At 43.1% G+C, this 21,446-nt stretch overlaps 1 protein-coding gene across 4 annotated transcripts in view; it reads right to left on the bottom strand.

The window, feature by feature from the left end:
* gpd2 (glycerol-3-phosphate dehydrogenase 2 (mitochondrial)) overlaps positions 1-21,446 on the bottom strand; it is a 74,279-nt gene that overhangs the window by 6,438 nt on the left and 46,395 nt on the right. For 3 of the 4 annotated variants that reach the window (XM_030353457.1, XM_030353458.1, XM_030353460.1), the window contains 6 exons: positions 15,228-15,359; positions 14,657-14,815; positions 7,090-7,202; positions 6,563-6,641; positions 6,182-6,280; positions 1,585-4,654 (listed from right to left, as the gene is read on the bottom strand). In XM_030353457.1, the coding sequence (XP_030209317.1) occupies positions 4,529-4,654; positions 6,182-6,280; positions 6,563-6,641; positions 7,090-7,202; positions 14,657-14,815; positions 15,228-15,359 (708 nt within the window). In that variant the 3' untranslated portion in view covers positions 1,585-4,528. Of the gene's footprint in view, positions 1-1,584; positions 4,655-6,181; positions 6,281-6,562; positions 6,642-7,089; positions 7,203-14,656; positions 14,816-15,227; positions 15,360-21,446 lie in introns of those variants that run through there. The other variant, XR_003976398.1, reaches the window with a different exon arrangement.

Genomic DNA, 21,446 nt, shown 5'->3' with positions numbered 1-21,446 from the left:
TGCCTGTGTGTGCCTGTGTGTGTGTCTGTACGTAGATGTCTATAATATGTGTATGTGCCTGTGCGTGTGTGTGCGTGTTTCCCCCCCCACACAGAATAGACAGATCCCAGTCCGAACAAATTATAAACCCACTGCTGCCTGTCTAAATCACATAAGAAGCATTCAGGAGACACCATCAGAACACCATTCTTTTCTGTACATAAAATAACAATTAAAAAACATATTGTCACTGTTAAGGGAGCTTAGCTCAACAGCTTAACATTCATGCCAAACATGCTAGTAAATTCTATTTATTTTTAAACATTAATAAAATCTCAAACGCTTCAGTGGACGAACATACATTTGATTATTTTAAACAGGATAAAAGTTTCAGTTCTATAAAAAAAAAAAATCTGTTAAGGTGCGGCCACACCAGACGCGTATCTCGCGTACTTCGCGTATGAAATCGCCTTTTTTTCCTTAGGGAACCATTGGTTTACGCGCGTATTACGCGTATTACGCGTATTAAGCAACATTTTACGCGCGTATAGCGCGTATGTGGCGCGTATATTTACGCGCTATACGCGCGTATATCGCGTATATCGCGTACATTTCAAGAGTTCAAAAAATTGAACATTTTACGCGAAGTACGCGAGATACGCGTCTGACGAGACACGCATTGCCCAATCAGCGTTGAGCTTGACCCGACGTCACTGGCAGAGAGTAGTGAGCTTGGACAGAAGCATACGGCCGACATCTTTCTTTATTCTGTGTGGAAATAGTAACAGAGTTACGCCATTAAATGCTTTTATGGAAACATTTCTAGCGAGAAATGTGCATTTTACTTTCATAATGTTCACTCGGTGAATGTGAAGGATGTTTGGTTTGATAGTTATGACGAAGAGGGAACGCTCCGTTCACTTGCATGGACAGAGTCTCTGGTTACTAAGCAACCTCAACGTCTTGGCGGACTATTTCTCTGCTGGGAAACACACCAGACACACCATGTGAAGTTATTTAACCCGATTATTGTTATTTATATCCGAGATTATTTAATCTAACCCGATCTAAACTCTATCACCCAAACACGGCGGCGTTGGGGTTTCCTACCTCGGACTCCAGCGCAGCCACGGCCGACAACTTTCTTTATTCTGGGTGGAAATAGTAACATAGTTACGCCATTAAATGCGTTTATGGAAACATTTTTAGCGAGAAATGTGCATTTTACTTTCGTAATGTTCGCTCGGTGAATGTGAAGGATGTTTGGTTTGATAGTTATGACGAAGAGGGAACGCTCCGTTCACTTGCATGGACATGGACTCATCTAGGCGAGTGACGTATGCGCGTATAGCGCATATTGCGCGTATGTGACCATTTTTGACACAAAATGGTCAAGCAACATTTTTCGCGCGTATCTCGCGTAAAAATTACGCGAGATACGCGTCTGGTGTGGCCGCACCACTACACATTTTAGCTGTTCATTCCTAAACTTGCACAATAATTGACATGGGGTGTTGCCCCCATGTATTTATGGAGTGTTGAACCTTAATTCAGTGGCATTTCTTTAACATTATTCCATACCATAAGAGCAATGAATGCTTCTTATATCACAAAAATATAGCTTAACTTTGTTTCTATTACCATGGCAACGTGTCAAAACGTGGCAAGAACCGAGCCGACTTCTGCACACAAAACAGCACATAAATCCTTTTAGATAATATCCATTATATATATATATATATATACATACATTAGTGCTGTCAGTTTAAAGCGTTATTGACGGCTTTAATGCAAACCAATTTTAACGGCGTTAATTTTTTTAGCGCGCGACTAACACTCTTTTGGCTTGGCAAACTTTGTCGTTTTTTCACCTGCTGTCTAGCAACAACTAGTCGCGTTAGAAAAATGACAACACCATAACGGATCTAGCAACACCGGAAACAAAACAACAAGCACGCCGCACAAACTTCGTGGGGCAAGCAATGATACGGAGCGGGTGAAAAAAACTGTAATAGTGTGTGCTTGTTTGTGTGTCACTCTGTTCGAGCCTGCACAAGAGTTCAACGTTGTCATTAGCTGTTACGTCTTTCTGACCAATCGCAGTTCAAGGCCCACTTGGGCTGTACCACTTCAGGAGGGGCCGCCCAGTTACTCCTCTCTAGACAAAATCGACTTGGTTGCGACGTTGACAATTTGTTAGTGATGCGGCTGTTGAGTGAGTGAGAGGTTGCGGGCGCACAGCTCAGGCTGCCGGACAGCGCTGCAAGGAACTTTTACAAACGCAATATTGTTTTTCCCGCAGTAATCAGCCCGACAGCCCCGAAACGTTAACGGCCGGCTGGGAATTCTCCCAACTCTCCCGATTACCACTCCGCCACCGTGTGTGCGTGTGTGGGCCTTTTTCGATAGCCTGGTTATGTGTATAGGCCTATGTACGGTAGGAATATTCATACTGGTTTAAAATAATTAATATTTCCCATCTATGCGGAGCAAGGGTTTTGTTCGAAAGTTCTGTGATTGAAACAAATAAAAGCCTGGGCTATTGAAGTTTTACGGTAGGCCTACCACTGTCATGCACCTACCCGATGTCAAGTGGACCAGTGGACTATCCATCTTACCAAATATATTTTATTACTGTCCTTCTCAAAACTCTCTGATCTCACTAAAAGTCTGGCAGCACGAAATCAAGGGATATTTAGAATATTAAAAAATACAGCACTAATATATATATATATATTCAATTAGTATCTTTGCATGCTAATTGAATTTCACAGAGTGAGACGGAGTAAAGCAGTGAAAGTAGGGACATTTCATCTGATATTTGACCAAATAAAGGCACATTGCATACATTCATATCGCTACTTTCCAATTTGTATCCTCATTGACTGCATCCAACTTAAAATAACTGAAACGTAAAAGACTACGTTTGAGAGATTAAGACCAAACCGAGCGACACATAGGACTCAATAAAACAGATAATTTACAGTTCATTGGGCTCCTTGTTTTTCATACACTTTCCTGTATCTGCTATTAACCTTTGGTCTCCTTGTTTTTCATACACTTTCCTGTATCTGCTGTTAACCTTTACAGAACCCCCTTCACTCCGACAAAGATTCAAATATAAAATATGTTAAAATATAAATATAAAATATATTACATTTTGGTACGAAGAACCCTATGCTAAAGCATCTGTACACATAACAGATTTTTTCAAGCCAACTATTTTTTTTTAGAATCACTCAGATCCCATCACCCCACACGTCTCCCTTTGTGATTCAGTTATCTGTGCGTCAGCGTCACTGATCCCGGTAAATATAAAAAGTACACTCCGAGTGTGTCTCAGAAGTGAGCGAGAGTAAGAGTTTATACATCTGTTATAAAAGGAGCGTGACGTCGGTTATGACGACAAAAAATCTTGTTTTCCAAACTCTGAAGAGCAAAGATAAAGCGGGAAATCTTGTGTTGTAAACCTTCTCCCAGCAGGACTCGGGCAGTAGTGCAATAGAAAGGCAGGAGTGCGTGTATGGCGTTAGAAAGTCTTAGAAAGCACTAGTTGCAGGGCCAGGTGTGGCCTTGGTCCCCACAAGTAAGTGGTGTGTCTCAAACATAAAAGAGTCCCCACAATGACAAATCCTAATCCTTACTTTAACTTATCTAACTTTAATGAAAAGGGTTTGCAATTCTGTGATGGATAGTGGATGCTAATTACCAAATGATTTCTGAATGTGTTGAAATTTGCCAAGTATCGCTTTACTAGTGGGAACTGTAGTTTCCAGAAAGGAGTCCATATTGTCACTGCTATTCCAAAAAAGAGTTAACTCCAACAAGACACTTATGGCTACTAACATTAGCCATGAACAGGAGCTGGGGCTAGTTAACAGGCTAGCACTGATGACCAATAGAAACCTTTGCGTTTAGAGGGATGAATGAATCCACCTTCCCTGGTGAGACATAACCCCGGAATCGGCGCATGTATGTGGAAAGCACTCGAAACGGTTACAGTCTTGCAGTGTTATTGAATGAAAATACCTTCTTACATTTCACTCGAGATTAACATGGCGTAAATCATCAGCAGCAACATATCTAGAAAAGCCGACAACAAATCACGTCAATCCAAATAAAAGTTAAAAGAAAACGACTAACAGACACAAGCAGAACGAAGCGGGAACTGTGCCAGCGGCCTGGTGGATGACAGAGATGGATCAGATCAGAGGCGTCAATCAACGTCGTGAAGCGGCAATCAGTTGCCCTTACCCGGCCCCAGGTACGACTCTCCACCACTAGCGGAGACGGATTTGTTGATCACTGGACATTAGTCTCTCTCACACAGTAACCGCCCCCTCGTGGTTATGAGCCTGGGCTTGATTTGGCCAAAGACAAATCACCACGGCTGCGTCCCTTGATTGCAGCATTGTCATTGAAATGGGTCTCATCTCCATACGACCTACCTTCTTCTTGTTGTCGTTGTCGTTTTCTTTCTCGCGTTGACAAAAACGACAAGAACAGGGAAAGGAAGGTGGGTGTGGTCTAGGGAGTGGGCGTGGTCCGATTAGACTCCGCCCCCGCTGCGGTCTACGGACACGGGCGCCCTCAAGTCCAAACTCTCCTCAGCCGTCTTCAGCAGGATGGCCAGACGGCTGTCAGACACCTGGCCCTTCTTCACCGCACTCATCAACTGGGACACACACACACACACACACACACACACACACACACACACACACACACACACACACACACACACACATACATATAGAATCACAAACACACACACAAACAGGAAAAAACATACACAAACAGACACAGGAACACACACACACACACACACACACACACACACACACAAGGGAAAACACACACACACAAAAACACATACACAAATGACCCAAGTTAATGAACCATGTCACTCACTGTGGTTCATTAGCTACTTTGTACTAAATTACATTGCTCTATTAGTTCATTAACACCCATCCTAACGTTCATCCTGACGTGTCTGGAGCTTCTGACGAGACTCGTTAGTGTCACTGGAGTCACACACATCCCCTGCTGACACAGATCAAAGGGACTTTGTTAAAGACCACCACGCCCCTCTTAGCGTCACTCGGGGTCCGAGACCCTACACCCGGTCTGTGGTCGCATGGTCCTCACCCAGGAGAGAACGAGAGAGACAGAGAGAGAGAGAGAGAGAGAGAGAGAGAGAGAGAGAGAGAGAGAGAGAGAAGGAGAGAGCGACAGAGAGACAGAGACAGAGAGAGAGAGAGACAGAGATGCAGAGAGAGAGAGGGGCAGAGGCAGAGAGAGAGAGACAGACAGAGAGAGAGAGAGAGGGAGACACACACAGAGAGAGACAGAGACAGAGAGAGTGAGAGAGAGAGGGACAGAGACAGAGACAAAGAGAGAGAGAGATACAGAGTCAGAGAGAGAGAGAGAGAAAGAGAGAGACAGCAAGTGGGTGGGGGGGTGCGGTGAAGACATCTGCTAATGAAGGCTAACTCACAGTGTGACGGGGGGGGGGGGGAAGGGGTGGATGTCTGTCATCAGAAGCTCTCCTGTAATGATTATATACTCCAGACCTGCCATTGAACACGGAGGTAACAAGAGACAGAAAGAGAGACAGGGAGAGAGAGAGGGAGAGAGATAGAGAGAGATGGTGGATCCCCCTTAGTCCCTCGTTACGAAAATGAAAACGAATAGGCTTCATTAGGCTGGACCCGCTGGTCGCCGAGAGAGTTGGACATGGAGAGAGGCGTAGGGTGAGAAAGTGAGGTGGGCGGTTTCACAACGTGAGCCTGCAGGGTTTTGAAGTGAGAAAGACGGAGACGAAGGGAGAGCACCACCCATCGAGTGAATGGAACAACGAAGAGGAGCGAGCAATGCGGGTGAACCCATTAGATCTGATCCAGCGTATGACGTCACCGTGAGGCCTACCATCTCAGCACCAGCAGTGGAGCTAGTCAGGGAATCAAACCCCTAACCCTGGCAGTGTCGATGCCTTGCTCCTCTAGTTGAGCTACACAGGGATTCAAACCCTTAACCCTGGCAGTGTCGATGCCTTGCTCCTCTAGTTGAGCTACACAGGGATTCAAACCCTTAACCCTGGCAGTGTCGATGCCTTGCTCCTCTAGTTGAACTACAAAGAGATTCAAACCCCTAACCCAGGCTGTTAAAAATGCTCCACCACTGGACTCGTCATGTGACCTACCTGCAGGAACTCGTCGATCTCCACCTGTCCGTTCTTGTTGAGGTCCACCTCGCTGAGGATCTCATGCAGGGAGTTCTCATCGATCTGAATGTTGATGCTCTGCACACACACACAAGTGGCGAGAGGGAGAGTGAGACAGGGAGAGAGACAAGGGGGGGAGAGAGAGAGAGACCCCACACAAGAGGAGAGGAGTGAGTGAGTGAGTGAGTGAGTGAGTGAGTGAGTGAGTGAGTGAGTGAGTGAGTGAGTGAGTGAGTGAATGAAAGAGAGTAGGAAAGACAAAAGAAATAGAAACAATAGAAAACAAGATTAAGAGAGGCTAGAAAATGAAGAGGAAAGAAACAAAGAGTGAAGTGCAGAAAGTGAAACCCAGGGTGGTACCTGCAGCACGCTCTGTACGTCCACCGTTGTGATGAATCCTTTGCTCTCCTTGTCAAACTTGTGGAAGCGGTTTTTGTACCTGTCAATCACACACACAGCAATTTAGCCTGGAGGGAGAGTAGGCCAAACAAACCTTTGTATTGTGGTCCAAACATGACACTAGCGCTAAAGTATTGTTGCCAAACAAATAACTACAGACATATATAGACAGATATAAAGACAGACCGACAGATATTAAGACGGGTATATTTATGACCAAAAACACTCAACCCTCGGGGCCCGAAATTATGATTTCATATTTATTTTAGACATGAAATGATGCACTATATAGGGATCCTGGTTTGGACCCTTTGGTTTCCAACAGTACCACAAAAATGTGACGCCCCAAATAGTGCACAATATAGTGAATGAGTGAGGGATTCCCGACACGCCAATAATAATAATAATAATACATTAATTTAGAGGCGCCTTTCAAGACACCCAAGGTCACCTAGAGACAATAGAGACAGACGGACAGGAAGTAGTACCTGACTACTTCCTGGTAGTCCAGATTGATCTCAGAGGTCTTCGTGAGTTGTTCTGACCGAGTCCTGTAGCCCATCTCATAGTACAGGAACTTCCTGGCTGCCTCCAACTCATCCTGGAGGGGGGAGGGAGAGAGAGAGAGAGAGAGAGAGAGAGAGAGAGAGAGAGAGAGACAGAATGAGAGAGAGAGAGAGAGAGAGAGAGAGAGAGAGAGAGAGAGAGAGAGAGAGAGAGAGAGAGAGAGAATGAGACAGAATGAGAGAGAGCGAGAGAGAGATGTTTGTTTTGTTGTTCTTTATGCTTTATTTTTTACTAAAGATTTGTGAAATTTCTTACACATCTTACACTAGTAGTTATTCATCTGTTCTGTAAAGATCCCACGGCATGAAAATTTGACTTTATGAGGTTTTCTAACATTAATATGTGTTCCCCCAGCCTGACTACTTTTTTTTTTTATTTGACCTTTATTTAACCAGGAAAGTCCCATTGAGATTAAAAACCTCTTTTTCGAGGGAGTCCTGGCCAAGAGGCAGCAACAAATAACATATGTACACTCACAATATTACACTCACAACATATAGACAGAAATTAAAATGCCGCTTTTTCACCTCAAAAGAGAAACAAAATTTGTGCCTGAAGAAGCAGCCCAATTTAAGTTTAAATTTCTTCACAAGATTGTCAATGTGGGGTTTGAAGGAAAGGGAGTCATCAATCAAGACACCAAGATATTTATAGATATGAACCACTTCTATGACATTTCCCTCAAGAGTGGACACTGTGTGGACAGTTTGAGGTACTTTCTTAGAGTTTGAAAACAACATTTGTTTAGTTTTTTCAGTGTTGAGGACTAATTTTAGTTGCAGGAGTGTGTGCTGGACTACATCAAAAGCTTTCTGCAGAGATTCAACAGCTCTAGCAGGAGTTGATCCAAAACAGTAAATAATTGTGTCATCTGCATAAAAATGCATGTTAGCATCTGACACGTTTTTTCCCAAATCATTAATGTACATAATGAACAAGAGGGGTCCTAATATTGAACCCTGTGGCACGCCCTTGTGGACACTCACAAATTCAGAACACAGACCATCATATTTGATACACTGAGTCCTGTCACTCAAATAATCTGTGAACCAGGAAACTACATGATTTGACAAACCCAAGCAAAAAAGCCTATGCTTTAAAACAGCATGGTCCAGTGTCAAAAGCCTTTGACAGATCAATAAAAAGTGAAGCACAGTGCTGCTTCTTATCAAGAGCAACTAATATATCATTGATCACTTTTGTAGCTTCAGTGATGGTACTGTGTTTTTTCCTGAAGCCTGATTGCAGTTTTGAGAGAAGATCATTGGAGGTTAGAAACTCTTTTAACTGATCACACACAAGAGATTCAAGAATTTTTGAAAAGGCACACAGATTTGATATTGGCCTGTAGTTGGTTAAAGCTGCTGGATCACCTCCTTTTAATAAGGGGGTAACAAAAGCTGACTTCCAAACAGCTGACTTCCGAACAGAATTTCTTTGTTTTCAATTGAGAGATTAAAGCTAGCTGCTATTTTTAAAAAGTAGGGCTCTATTGAATCAGGTCCAGGGGATTTTCTGCTATCCAACGTTTTGAGGGCTTGATGCACTTGCTGCACAGTAAAAGGTAAGAAATTAAAGGGTTCTCCTGAAATCCTTGGAGCTTCTGTGCAGGGAGACACAGGGGCAGCTCCCGTAGAATCAAACAAAGAACCAGATGATACAAAATGATTGTTAAAACAATTTAGAACCTCAGTTCTATCATAGACTGGGACCGAGTCTTTTAGAACAAATATCGGAAGAGCCGGAGGACTTTTACTTACAGATATAGATTTAATTACTTTCCAAAATTTCTGTGGATTATTAAGGTTCTCAGTTGTGACAGATAAATAATATTCAGATTTAGCCTTTAGGCAAAATCACTTTTTTCTGGCTTTGGCCCATGCCACATTACGTCGATGGATGGTATCTGACAACTCTGGGGAAAACCAGGGATTATCTCGTCCCTTAACCCTGAATTTCCCGATGGGGGCATGTTTATTTACAATTTTCACAAAGTGTTCCTTAAAGAATGTCCAAGCTAACTCCACGTCCAGCAAAATACCTATGTGTCCCCAATTTACCAAAGACAAATCATGATGAAAAGCCTGTTCATTAAATATTTTTAAATTCCTCTTGAAAATAATGCGTGGTTTACGTTTGGGGATTTTTGTGTCCGTGCAAGTAGCAACAACACAATGATCATTCAAATCATTGCAGAAAACTCCCAAGGATAAGAATTTATGAGGAACATTTGTGAGAATTAGATCATTCAAAGTGGACTTTTCAGAATTTTTAAGATTTGGCCTTGTAGGTAGGTTTACCAGATGGATAAGATTAATAGAGTAACAGAAAGATTTAAATTAATCCGAAATTGCATTTAGCCAATCCCAATTCAGATCTCCAGCCATTAAAAGCTCATTATAATTTAATTTGGACAAAAGATGCTGCAATGACGATAATGCCTCCTTTGTGGCAGATGGAGGCCTATAGCACCCGACAACAGTCATAGAGAGGGACTTTGCTATTTCCACCTTCAATGCCAAAAATTCAAATTGCTTAGAGATAGACTCAGACAGAACAATTGAAGCATCAAATCTTGATTTAACGAAAATGGCTACACCACCGCCTTTCTTGGGCCTATCAGTATGATAAACATTGTATCCGAGTATGCTAATGTCTTCATTTGTAATAGATTTTGTCAGCCAAGTTTCTGAGATGACCACAATGTCTGCATCTGTTGATCTAACCCAAATTCTGACCATGTCCATCTTTGGTACTAAGCTGCACACATTAAGATGAATACATTTGAGACCAGACATTAATTTAAAATCAGCGGGAGTCTGGATAAATTGCAATTCAGGACCAGGGTTTGATTGCACATCTCCAGACAGAAGTAAGAGTAGTACAATCATCACTCCTCGTCTCACATTACATTTTGAAGCAGTTTTTTCATGTGTTAAAGCCAGGCAATGCCTTTCCTTAAGGGAAAGAGTAAGATTATATGAAGTAAAACAACGTAGAAGTTTAGGTAAGTCCCTAGGTGGGTCCGACCACAGGTTTGAGGCCCAAACCAAATCAGACTGTGGTTGCTGAAAATGCCCGGCAACATTAGCATTAGTGCCACTATAGTAAGTGTCTTGCATGCTCGACACATAGCTAGTGGTACTCACAAAGGGGCAATACCTTGGAGTCAGGTCCCAAAATTTCAACAAACAAACAATGTGAACAAACTAAAGTTAAGAAAAATGCCATTGTCTTTAAATTACTGAGTTTACTATGCTAGCTGCTGCTGCGGGGGCCTTGAGATGTTAGCAGGGCTGCTGCTGCTGGGGCCTTGAGATGTTAGCAAGGCTGCTGCTGCTGGGGGCTTGAGATGATAGCAAGGCTGCTGCTGCTGGGACCTTGAGGTGCTAGCAAGGCTGCTACTGCTGCAGCTGGGGCCTTGAGGTGTTAGCAAGGCTGCTACTGCTGCTGCTGGGGCCTTGATGTGTTAGCAAGGCTGCTACTGCTGCTGCTGCTGAGGCCTTGGGAGTTGGCAAGGCTGCTACTGCTGCTGCAGCTGAGGCCTTGGGAGTTAGCAAGGCTGCTACTGCTGCTGCTGAGGCCTTGGGAGTTAACAAGGCTGCTACTGCTGCCTTTGTTCTAGCCCTTCAGAGTCCAGGTAGTCTGCATTCATTTCATGTGATGAATGATAATATCCTTAAATCCAGTGTGCTCAATGAGTAGTAGAAACAAAATAGCGCAAAAAATGAACACAGACAGAGAGACAAACTCACAAACTCACATACAACCTAACATTCTGCCATCTTGGATTCCAAGAACTACGGTCCCCCAGTAGCTAGAAATGGCGTTAGGTGTAAAACGAGCAATAGTTATCCTGTTCTGCCTTTGAAAAAACAATGCTTAGATGCGCCGATTTAGAATTTTTCCCCGCATGTCGTCACACGTGGGGGTTACCTCCCCTTCTCTGCTCTTCCCGCCCAGAGAATTCGGCCCGCCAATGAGACAATGAGCTACGACTGTTGTACACTACTTTGTTATTTGGATGACCGTTCTGCTGTTGGTGTAATGGCGCATAACTCGTTGGATTCTCTGACGTCTCTGGTATTTCCACAACGAGACTCGTAGTGGGGGATATCTCAGCAATGGTTGAGAAAGAATTTGGGGGAAGGCACTTTGGCTTTGACTCCCTGAAGTACATGAACGGCGACAAGGAGGAGAAAGGGATTGTTGCCCGTGATGTCTCCCGCCAGAGCCCCGCTGCCTGCTGCCCGCCACCGCGAGGCACCACAGCCGTGAGGCACCACCGCCGCGAGGCACGCTGCCCGCTTTCGAGGCGGTGGGGCCTCGTCAGCGGGCAGCGGGGCTCAGACGGAAGACAATCGAGGGCGACAATCCCTTTCTCCTCCATGTCGCGGTTCAGTTTACGTCAGACTGATAGAAGTGGAAGAACCAGAGACGTCGGAGAACCCGACGCATTCGTTTGAGATTCATAATATCGTCTGGAGGCGCACACAGCTTTTGGCCGTGATAATATATATTTTATGATATAGATATCGATGCATAATTTTATATTATTTAGATATAGAGCTCAAGGACTCCCGCGAGAGCATCCGGAGTGCTCTAGAACAGTGATTCTTAACCATAGGGCCGCGGCCCAAACTTGGGCCGTCAGCGCCCCCTAGAGGGCAGCGAAAAACTTTCAGTTTTGCACCTGTGGGCCCCAAGGGCCGCGGGACTTTGTAGATTATCAAGTGAAGACAGAGATATGTTATGCATGAGACGCTCAGTAACTTACAATGCCGTTTTCGACCACGCGGTGGCGGTAATGCATCACGCAGTTGTTTAGGAAGCGCGAATACACAGAGAAGAAGAGTCTTCTTCGCTCGCTGCGGCAAATATGGATACGTTTTTTAAAAGAAAACATGACGACGAACATCCTGCGGAAATACAATGTCGACTTCATTAAATACGGTTTTGTAAATGGAGGAACAGAGGCAGTGCCAAAAGCCCAGTGTGTGGAGTGTGGGCTAATGCTGTCAAACGAAGGGAAACATGTGGATTTTGGACCCATTTGCATTGGATCCCACTGCAAGTGATGTTGCTTTGCCCTCACACCTGGAATCCCAGCTTCTGGACGTTTCCACTGACAGCACTTTAAAGCTGCAGCGGGGCAAACTGGACCTGGGCTCCTTCTGGATTGCAGTCTCAAAGGAGTACCCATGTCTTGCACTGAGGGCTGTGAAACTCCTGCTCCCATTCACAACTACGTACCTGTGTAAATCAGGGTTCTCCATTGTGGCCACAACTAAGACCAAAGCCCGAAACAGACTCAGAGCAACGCTGGAGGCTACTCTGAGAGTGAGCCTTTCTCCCATTCCGCCCAGACTGGATCTGATTATGTCTCAGAGGCAGGCTCAAGTGTCTCATTAAGAGGTGAAGATAAAAAGGGAGTTGTTGTTCATTGTTGTTATTATTTGTGTCGTTGTTCATTTGTCACAGATATAAAGATTCTTCTGTCATGAAAAAATAGAGACTGCTGAAGCAATTTTCAAATGGCTTTGCAGATTATAAGGCTATAGTTTCATTTGCACTTTATTTCAATTTTATTTACAGTTTATTTATTTTATTTAAAAATAGATTTATATTATTTGAATGCATTTATTTTATCACCCCCTTTTTTTTTTTTCTTTTTTTTTTTATTAATTTAAAGTAAAATCCTAATATTGGTCTTTTTTTTTTAATTATTATTAAAAATCCTGACTTGATTCTTGAAAATTTTCTTGTCACAGCCTGATTTGGTCCAGGAATTATCAGCCTGTTCAGTGTCATGATACAGTATGTGTTACATACACATGTTTAATAAAAGTCTTTGTGATGATCCCATTTTATCATTTCATTTTATTTTACAAGGTTTTTGCTTGTTAAACAGTACGTGGATTTGGTTTATTATTGAATACAAATTAAACCGAGAGTGAGGTCAGTTAAACCTATACAGTGTTAATATTTAGTGGGCCCCGGGCCACTTTGTACTTTAAAAATTGGGCCTCAAGGTCAAAAAGGTTAAGAACCCCTGCTCTAGAATATTTACAGAACACGGTCAAAGGCTGTGTGAGCCTCGCCATTGCGATACATCCACTGTAAACAGAGCGCATGGTACCGTGGCCGCAAGCTGCTCAGGGCCAAAACCCCCACCCTCTGCCTTGACCCGTCTCTCTCCTCCTCATTTTTGCATTAAGCTACAGACACCGAAATGGCGTGTTTTGGGAAAGATCAATGTGCGACTGGGTCGAAGTGGCTGAATTTCCCGAACGTCTTCAAATACTATCTTAGGGGCCAACTAATACCTATATTAAAGTATCCATAAAGTAGCATGCCATGGGACCTTTAATGGATATTTCCCCCCCAAGCCACTTAAGTATAGAACAAAAATCTCTTTGTCTTTCACGAGTGAGAACAGCTGGAGGATATATTACAGGTGACAAGTGAATATTTCACTTTACTGTGACCCAAACTGCAATGGTTCCCTATGTTACAATACACTGTTAAGAAACTAAATGCTATTAAATAATGATGGTGATCATGCATGCATAAATTTGGTGTTATCTAACTTTATCAGGTAAATGTGCTCTTGTTTGGCCTCAGGGAGGGTATATTTATACAGGGAAAACTATTGCAAATTGGACATACTCTGATAACACAAAGGTTTGTGTTATCAGTATTTTCACGGAGTATATATATTTTCATGAAGCAAAATGTTCTTGATGTATCTTTTGGGTGTTTGTGTTTTGTGGTGCTTTGGGCCCCAAGGTGTTTTGTCCCTGTTTACTGGGTGAGAGGTCACACACACACACACACACACACACACACACACACACACACACACACACACACACACACACACACACACACACACACACACACACACACACACATACACACACACAGGTCCCCTTGAGAGGGGATAAAGGGTGTGGAGGGTTTATTGTGTCTTTGACTGTAGGAGAATAACGGGGGAATACACAGCCAGCAGGGGTTATGTACTCCGCTCTGAAGCCACACAGGCTAGCCGAAATAAGAGACGCAAACATGATCCAGTCCTGTCATGGGCGACTGTATGGACACACAATGCTCCAAATAAAGAAAAATACACTGGTATAAAAATTGCAACACACGCAAAGCTGTTCGCAATGCAATCTAGGCTTTTAGCAATAATAACTTTCTGTTCTTCAAGTTCAACAACTAGAATTACTATATTTGGATCATATTTGGCCATGTTCATCTTGTTTAACAGAATTTCCTGTACTAGAGTGTACCAGAATCTGTGTTTGTTCCGATGTATTTTCAACCACAACTTCCTGCTGAATAGGAACAACCCCTCAACCAGGTGTTACATTTGGGGTCGTTACTCAAACATTGAAAGCCTCTCTTGTAATCCACTGTGGACGGAAACCAAACAGGGAATAAAATGTAAGTTGGTGAGCGTAGATCGGCCTTTCGGCCACGTACAGTTTTCCGGTCGCTGGTCCAGTTGAGCGCCTTGCCCATTAGCTCCACGATGCGCGGCAGGGCCTCGTCGGCTGCCTGGACATTGAGGAAGCCCAGCCGCGTGCGCCGGGCGATGACGTCAATGGCCGTGCAGGCATACTCCTTGATGGCGTACAGCACCTGGCGGGGGGACGGGATTAGTGGTCAATTGAGGTTCTGTCAGTAGCAATAGACGACTTTTGTCGGACTGAGATTCGGATGAGCTTGTGAAAGATGTGAAGTTTGGATTTTAACCAATTAATTTACGTAAAATAAGTTTTTTCAACAAAGGTGGAAGGTAAAGGCCCGAGTGGCAGAACAAGCTTCGATAACCGGTGTTAGCCACCAGCTAAGTGTGGGGCCATTTTACTCTGTATGCTGGAAGTGTTGCTACAAGTCCAAGAAAATAACCGTTTTAATGGGAACATTATAAGACTTTGATATTTTTGGGGATTCTCTAAGTCCCAGATGCAGAGTTGGAGTTTCATTGTGTTTGTAGGTAGAGTATATTGTCCATAGGATTCTGGGTTGTAAACAGTTGATGGTGCGTTACCTCGCCCTCGATGTAGGGAAACTCGGACACCAGCCTTTTGCCGACGATGGGCCATCTCTTACCGGTGACCTGCGCCATTTTGGCCACTTCGAACGCCTTCCCGCCATATGTCGACGCCAAATGCTGGGCCACCTGAGGAGGAAGCCACGCAGGAAGTGACATCATTCTTTGTTAGTTGGCAGACAATGGAAGAAGGTTTCAGGGCAAAGTTGGATTTAGCTGTCCTCGATTCAATTACATTTTCAATGCTAAGCTTAAAGGGCCGCTATTTTACCGACTACTTGAGTCAGTCCACTTTGCTGCACTACCCAGAATGCATCTGGGTGGACACTCCCACATTAAAAGTGTCACTATGGGGTCGGTTTTGAAATGGTTGGTAAAGGCTAATCCACATAACACCTTAAAATAAAATAGGGGCCATATAGAAATTGATCAACTAAACCTACTCCAATTAATAGTGCTACTACTATTATGACTACTACTTCTAAGCACAAGAAGAGGGCCTCTGTTTCTGTATTAATTCTTGTTCAATAAAACATGTATATCTTCCAGTGAACATGAATACCGGCTTTGTGAGACTGTGACTAAGCTAGACGACACTAGAGTATTGATAAACCAATACTATGATCCCTCTGAAAATGAATACAATCTGTCTTTGTGTATACTTGCACACAATGAGCAGATAACTTAATGCCACCGAGGAGATAAGCACAGAGCAGATGGAGAAGTGGGTTCACTATTGGTGACCGCTGGTATTCAAACCATTGATCCAATCTCTCATCCAAAGTGAAACGACAAGCGTCTGAGCAGTTTGGAATCGATGGGGTGTCATAAATTTGGCGAAACAACAAAATGGCCTATTTGGCATTCAGATCACTGGCTTTTGTCGATGGCCAGGAAAAGGGCAAGCGTTGTCCAAATATCAACGCGACCTTTAGGAATATTACAGAGGAGAGTTACGGTAATGAGGGGTCCGCTGCTTGGGGCCTTGTTTAGTAAAACTCTATATTGGATTAATTTTCTTTTTTTTACACAGAAAGCTAATTACCGATCGATGACAGTGCGAAAATGAATCGTCGCTTTGGTGGCGTACGTTCGAAACGACAAAGGTGTGTTCAGTGGTTTGTGTGCGGAGATCAGAAATCCCAGTGGTGTAGAATTTGTAGAATTTTTTGTACATTTCCCTGCTTATTATTGCCAAGGTATCTGCTGAGACACATGGTGCATTCATGTGCGCCGGTATTTCACAGCCTCCGTGAGCATGTAACGTAGGTGGGTGTTTCTAGCAAGACTATGCTGACTACTTACCTTGCCATTATTGTAATTCAAGTTTAGTAAATATTTTCCCACAGCCCCTTCGACACAATTGACGAGGGAGCTTCCTATAACCCATTTTAAATGACTAATGAAGCGCGGTACGATGAACAGGCCCCAAGGAAACACTTTTAGGCCCCTATTTCACCACCCTTGTTTGATGTTGGTTGCATGTTACGAGCGACTTCAAACCGACCCTACAGTGATATAACAAGATGGACCCTATGAGACCAGGCGACAAGAAACTGTTCTTGTTCATTAGGGTGACTAGTTCGTCTCAGTGACTAGTTCAATCTTCCTATTAGGTATTTTCCTAATATTAAGAATGCAATAGTAATGACTATTGGCAATAGAGTAGTGTGAGGATATCCATTCAGCTGTTTCGGGGGCATTGTTTTCCCAGAGGTTAACTTTTCTTTTACAAGGGCCTTCAAAAGCCCCCTTCACACCAATGTCATGAGCAATTATTTTGGGAATGCAAAACGAACCAAACCCCCGTTCGTCCCGGACTAGGGCTGGGACAAAATATCGTCGCCTTTCTTCATGTGATATAAGAATCGATATGCTGGCGGCAAGTAGCGATATATATATATTTAAATTTTTTCTTTTTATTTCTTTTGCATTTTTATGCTTTATTCCTGAAGAGTTAGACAGGAAATATTGCCCATATATCAACATTTTAATGAATAAAATAGGGCGCCTTTAACAGATTTCCCTTCTCCTCGAGGTAGTGCTGAACATGAATGAAGGAAACTTGAACGGAAGTTAACTAGCCAAAGACAGAAATCCATCACTTTACCTTTTCATATTCATTTTGTATTTATCGTTAGACATATCGTGATGTATCGTCATAGAGGGATTATCATTCTACGTCACTCCCTGCTCTACGCGCATGTCATATGCAGAAAGAGATGAGAGCGACAAGATCATCAATCATGTGTTGTTGTGCGTTGTTGTTGGTTCCATAAACCGTTTTAATAAGACTGATTATCCCATTTATTCTACCTCTCGCTTGCCAACATAATAAAACAATTCAAATACTTTAATAATTATGCTTTTTCTTATTCGTATTGCATGCTTATTAAATGTATACTCTGTTTGAGTTCATCTCCCTCAAAAAGTATTCCCCTTTAATTACGATCGATCAAACTTGTTTTTGGCACCTCGAAGGGCATTATCCTGCTTATACCATGGTCACGTGCCAAAGAAAAGAAATTAAGATCATTAATTTATATTTTCATGCATATTACAATCCAAATATAAAGTTTTTCACATGCCATTATTTTGTTTCCCTGGTAATGCCTGAGGGTTTGACTAATACCTGGAACAATCATTATCCTCCCGTAAGGTTCTTATGCAAAGAAAACGTTGTTCACTCCTCCAGTAAACAGGATGGACCTTAGCTACGACTTGGCAACGGGAGGTATTCTAGTCCGCTGAGCAATGAGTCAGACAGTTAACGTTATCGATTGTACATATTTATAATTCGAAATTCGTCCCAGCCTTTATACCACAGATACTATAGGGTCTATAGTAGGGTGGAGCTTAAACTATAACATTTTTTTTTTTTTTTTTTTTTTAAGTCTTACCCCCCTAATCTGTGCGGCATAATAAAAAAACACTATGCAAAGTTTGAACATTAAATTATTCTGTTTAGGGGTAGCTCAAGTGCCTCAAAGATTACGAAATTTATAAAAATGCAACAAATTACACAACCTTTAGGAGTATCTCTACCAATTTATTTTAAACAACACTATTTATTTTGAACACAGTAATAGTGAATTCTTGTTCAGTTTCTGACAACTAATATCAGTCTAACAATGTCCAGCAAACTCTAGATTTATTGTTTTCATGGCAGCCCGGACAGAGTCTGTTTCCTGCTATCAGGATACAATCTACAATGGTCCTCAACAACTTGCAGCAGGAATTGCAGCTGCGTTTCATCACAGATTAGTAATCCACTGTACTCCTGAATGAGTGCCACTCCACGTTCAGCTTGGTCATTGACAACATTAAGAGACTTGACTGCTTCTGTAGCCTGCTTGTAATCATCTCTGTCCTGCCACAAGTCCGGATCAACCGCGAGAAATCCATCTGGAAGTTCCATGATTCGGATCAGTTTCATTGACTTTGCTGTGACAAAGTCTTCTAAGTTCTTGTCATTGAATGGATCCAGATCAACAGTGATTGGGTTGGAATGATCGTGCTCTTGGTTTTCTTCATTCTGCATGGCACTAACCATCCGTCTCTTGGTTGACGAACTGACCCGACTGTCGAAGAAAGCCAAGCCAACAAGTTCCTGTGACAAGTACCATAAGTGTTTGGAAAACTTGCGTGATGTTGACTTTGAAATGGCTGAATGGATTGATGAGTATTCAAGCAGTGACTTAAGTAGCAGCAGGTCACTGGAAGGAGCACCTGATGCCTGAGGAGCAGAGATCCAGGCTTTCAGGTAGACACGTACTGCGAACACACACACATCACGTAACCCTCTCTCTTCAGCAGGAGTCAGTTTGAACTGAGCCTTGAACATCCAGATCTTGAGACTGTAGAACTTTGGACATCCAACGGGCGTGGTGCATTGCACCAGGTGACATGAATCGCACTCCTCGTGCAGGAGCAGCACCGAGAAACACAATCACAAGTTCCAAGAATTCTTTATAGTCATCTCTTGGTAGACTCTGTTCAAGATGCTTGTTGGCGTAATCAATGGTGCTTTGCTTAATGTCTTCCACAAGACCTGCCACATCATCAGCTGCAATCCCCGGTTCATACTTTGCTGTGTCAATAAATCCCCAGTATTCCTGGAACCGTTTGAAGAGTGGAACCCCGGGAGAAGATGTGGCTCCCATACATACTTGGAACACTGCACCAATTATCAGTTCCATAATGTGGTGCCTACAAGACAGTGACAAGAGCTATTTCTTAAGCTTCTGCTCTAGAAGGACACAGGCACCAGCAATCCGAGCAGTGTTTGAGCTGGTGGTGTCAAAGCACATAGCTCGGATGCTGTCTGCTAAGCCCCAGTCTTGAATGGCTCCGAAGACAGCAGCAGCCTGAGCCTCGCCTGTTGCGGATGGAAGCTTGGCAACTGTAAGTAACTGAGAAATTCCTTTACCTGAAACCAATACTGGCAGAATTGGTTTCAACCAGATCAACCTTCTTTTTTCCAATTAGATCCGGAATCAGTCTGCCATCCCAATGAACAACAAGGGGAACGTTACCCTGAATCTTGGCCTTTATGTTTGCAGCTCTCTGGCCTCTGTGTTGTACTCTGTTTCGGCAAATTGAGTCTCTGTTTAGAGCAAGTTCATCAATGTTCTGCCCCAAGCTTTTGGCAGTTTGTGCTATGATAAAAGCAGCCTTGCGGCCTGACACTTTTGTGCAATCTAGAGCAGCTGCTAAGCAGGTTTCAGAACCAGAAGAATTCAGCTCAGCGGTAGATGCTGCTGCTTTTATTTGTTCCATTTGATGACGCCTGGCAAGCATTTGCTCCTCTCTTTCGAACGCCCTTTTCTCCTTAGCAGCAAGCTTTTTATCTAATCCAGCCATCGACCCTCTTCTTCCTTTCTCTCGCTGGGCTAACAAGAAATCCTTGTCTTATTGTAATACTGACGTCTTCGTCAGAGCATCAGCATGAGCGACATCAAAAAGATCTTCGAGCCTGGAAACAAAAGCTGACTCTCTCGCGAGTTGAGTTGGTGACGTTCGCGCTTTGTTATTTTTCAGAAGTCGCCACTCTTCAAAAGTCAACTCAAGCTTAGTTTGGCAGTTTTGATGATCCCTCATTGGGATTCTAGCTTTGTGCCAAAACTTTGCTATTTCCATGATGGCAACAGCTGACGATTGTCTTATAGTCTCCTTTAGTTCGAGATGGTGATGTAGGAAGAATCCCTGAGCCATACGCAATGACGGCAACTTGCTGCCATTTAACTCGGTCACAGAGTCACCAAGGAGATACAGTTCGTCTGAGATCTTGAAACTCACTGATAGAGCTACTCCAAGGATTGGACAAACATCTCTGTGGTGGAGCTAAAAAAATAAAAAAAGGCGGCTGCAGCTTTTGGGTATCAGAAACTTCACGGTCATTGAGCTACCCCTAAATATTGTTCAATTGTGCTCATATTTTGCGAGATTTATTTTTTTATATATATAGGAACAAAATGAGAGGGTAAGAAGATCATATTTCAAAAGTTCATAAATAAGCTCCACCCTAGTCTATAGCATATAACCGCGTTGTCTGATTACAGTTTAATTCATTTTTCACAATTTACCAGCTCTCGTTTTGAAGAAAAATCATGGCCCCATTTGTTTCAATGGGAATCACGACGGTCTATAATTTTAACATAAAAATTACATATTTATAATTTGAAATTCGTCCCAGCCTTTGTACCACATATACTCTAGGGTCTATAGCATATAACCGTGTTTTCCTATTACAGTTTAATGTAACACTAAGCCGACAACATCGCTAATTAACACCACAACTGCAAATTAACCACTCATGCCCCTTTCACACCGAAAAAAATCGGGGCCGGTTCCGGGCCAGTTCGGAGCTAGGGCCAGGGCTTTGGTTTCACACCGCCAAAGAACCGGCTCCGGCCCCTAAAAACCGGTTCAACTCTGGCCCCACTTTAGAGCTAGGCTAGAACTAGAACCGCTTTTATGCCGGGGGCGGAGTTATCCGTACCTTCATAAACAGGAAGTCCAACAAAGACCGGCATTTTTTAAAACACCGAAGTAAAACAATGGACGTGAATCCGTGTATGGTTCTTTTTTTTTTTCTGATTTTGTTTTAAATCGGAATATTCAAAGAACGAACCATACACGGATTGAATCGAAGACGAAATTGTTGTTGTTGTGTTTGAAACTGGCGCGAGGGTTCTTCTGCGCGCCTAACCTGAC

This window comes from Gadus morhua, chromosome 4, assembly GCF_902167405.1.
Source record: "Gadus morhua chromosome 4, gadMor3.0, whole genome shotgun sequence".
Taxonomy (NCBI): domain Eukaryota; kingdom Metazoa; phylum Chordata; class Actinopteri; order Gadiformes; family Gadidae; genus Gadus; species Gadus morhua.
This window is presented reverse-complemented; position numbering and strand designations above follow the sequence as displayed.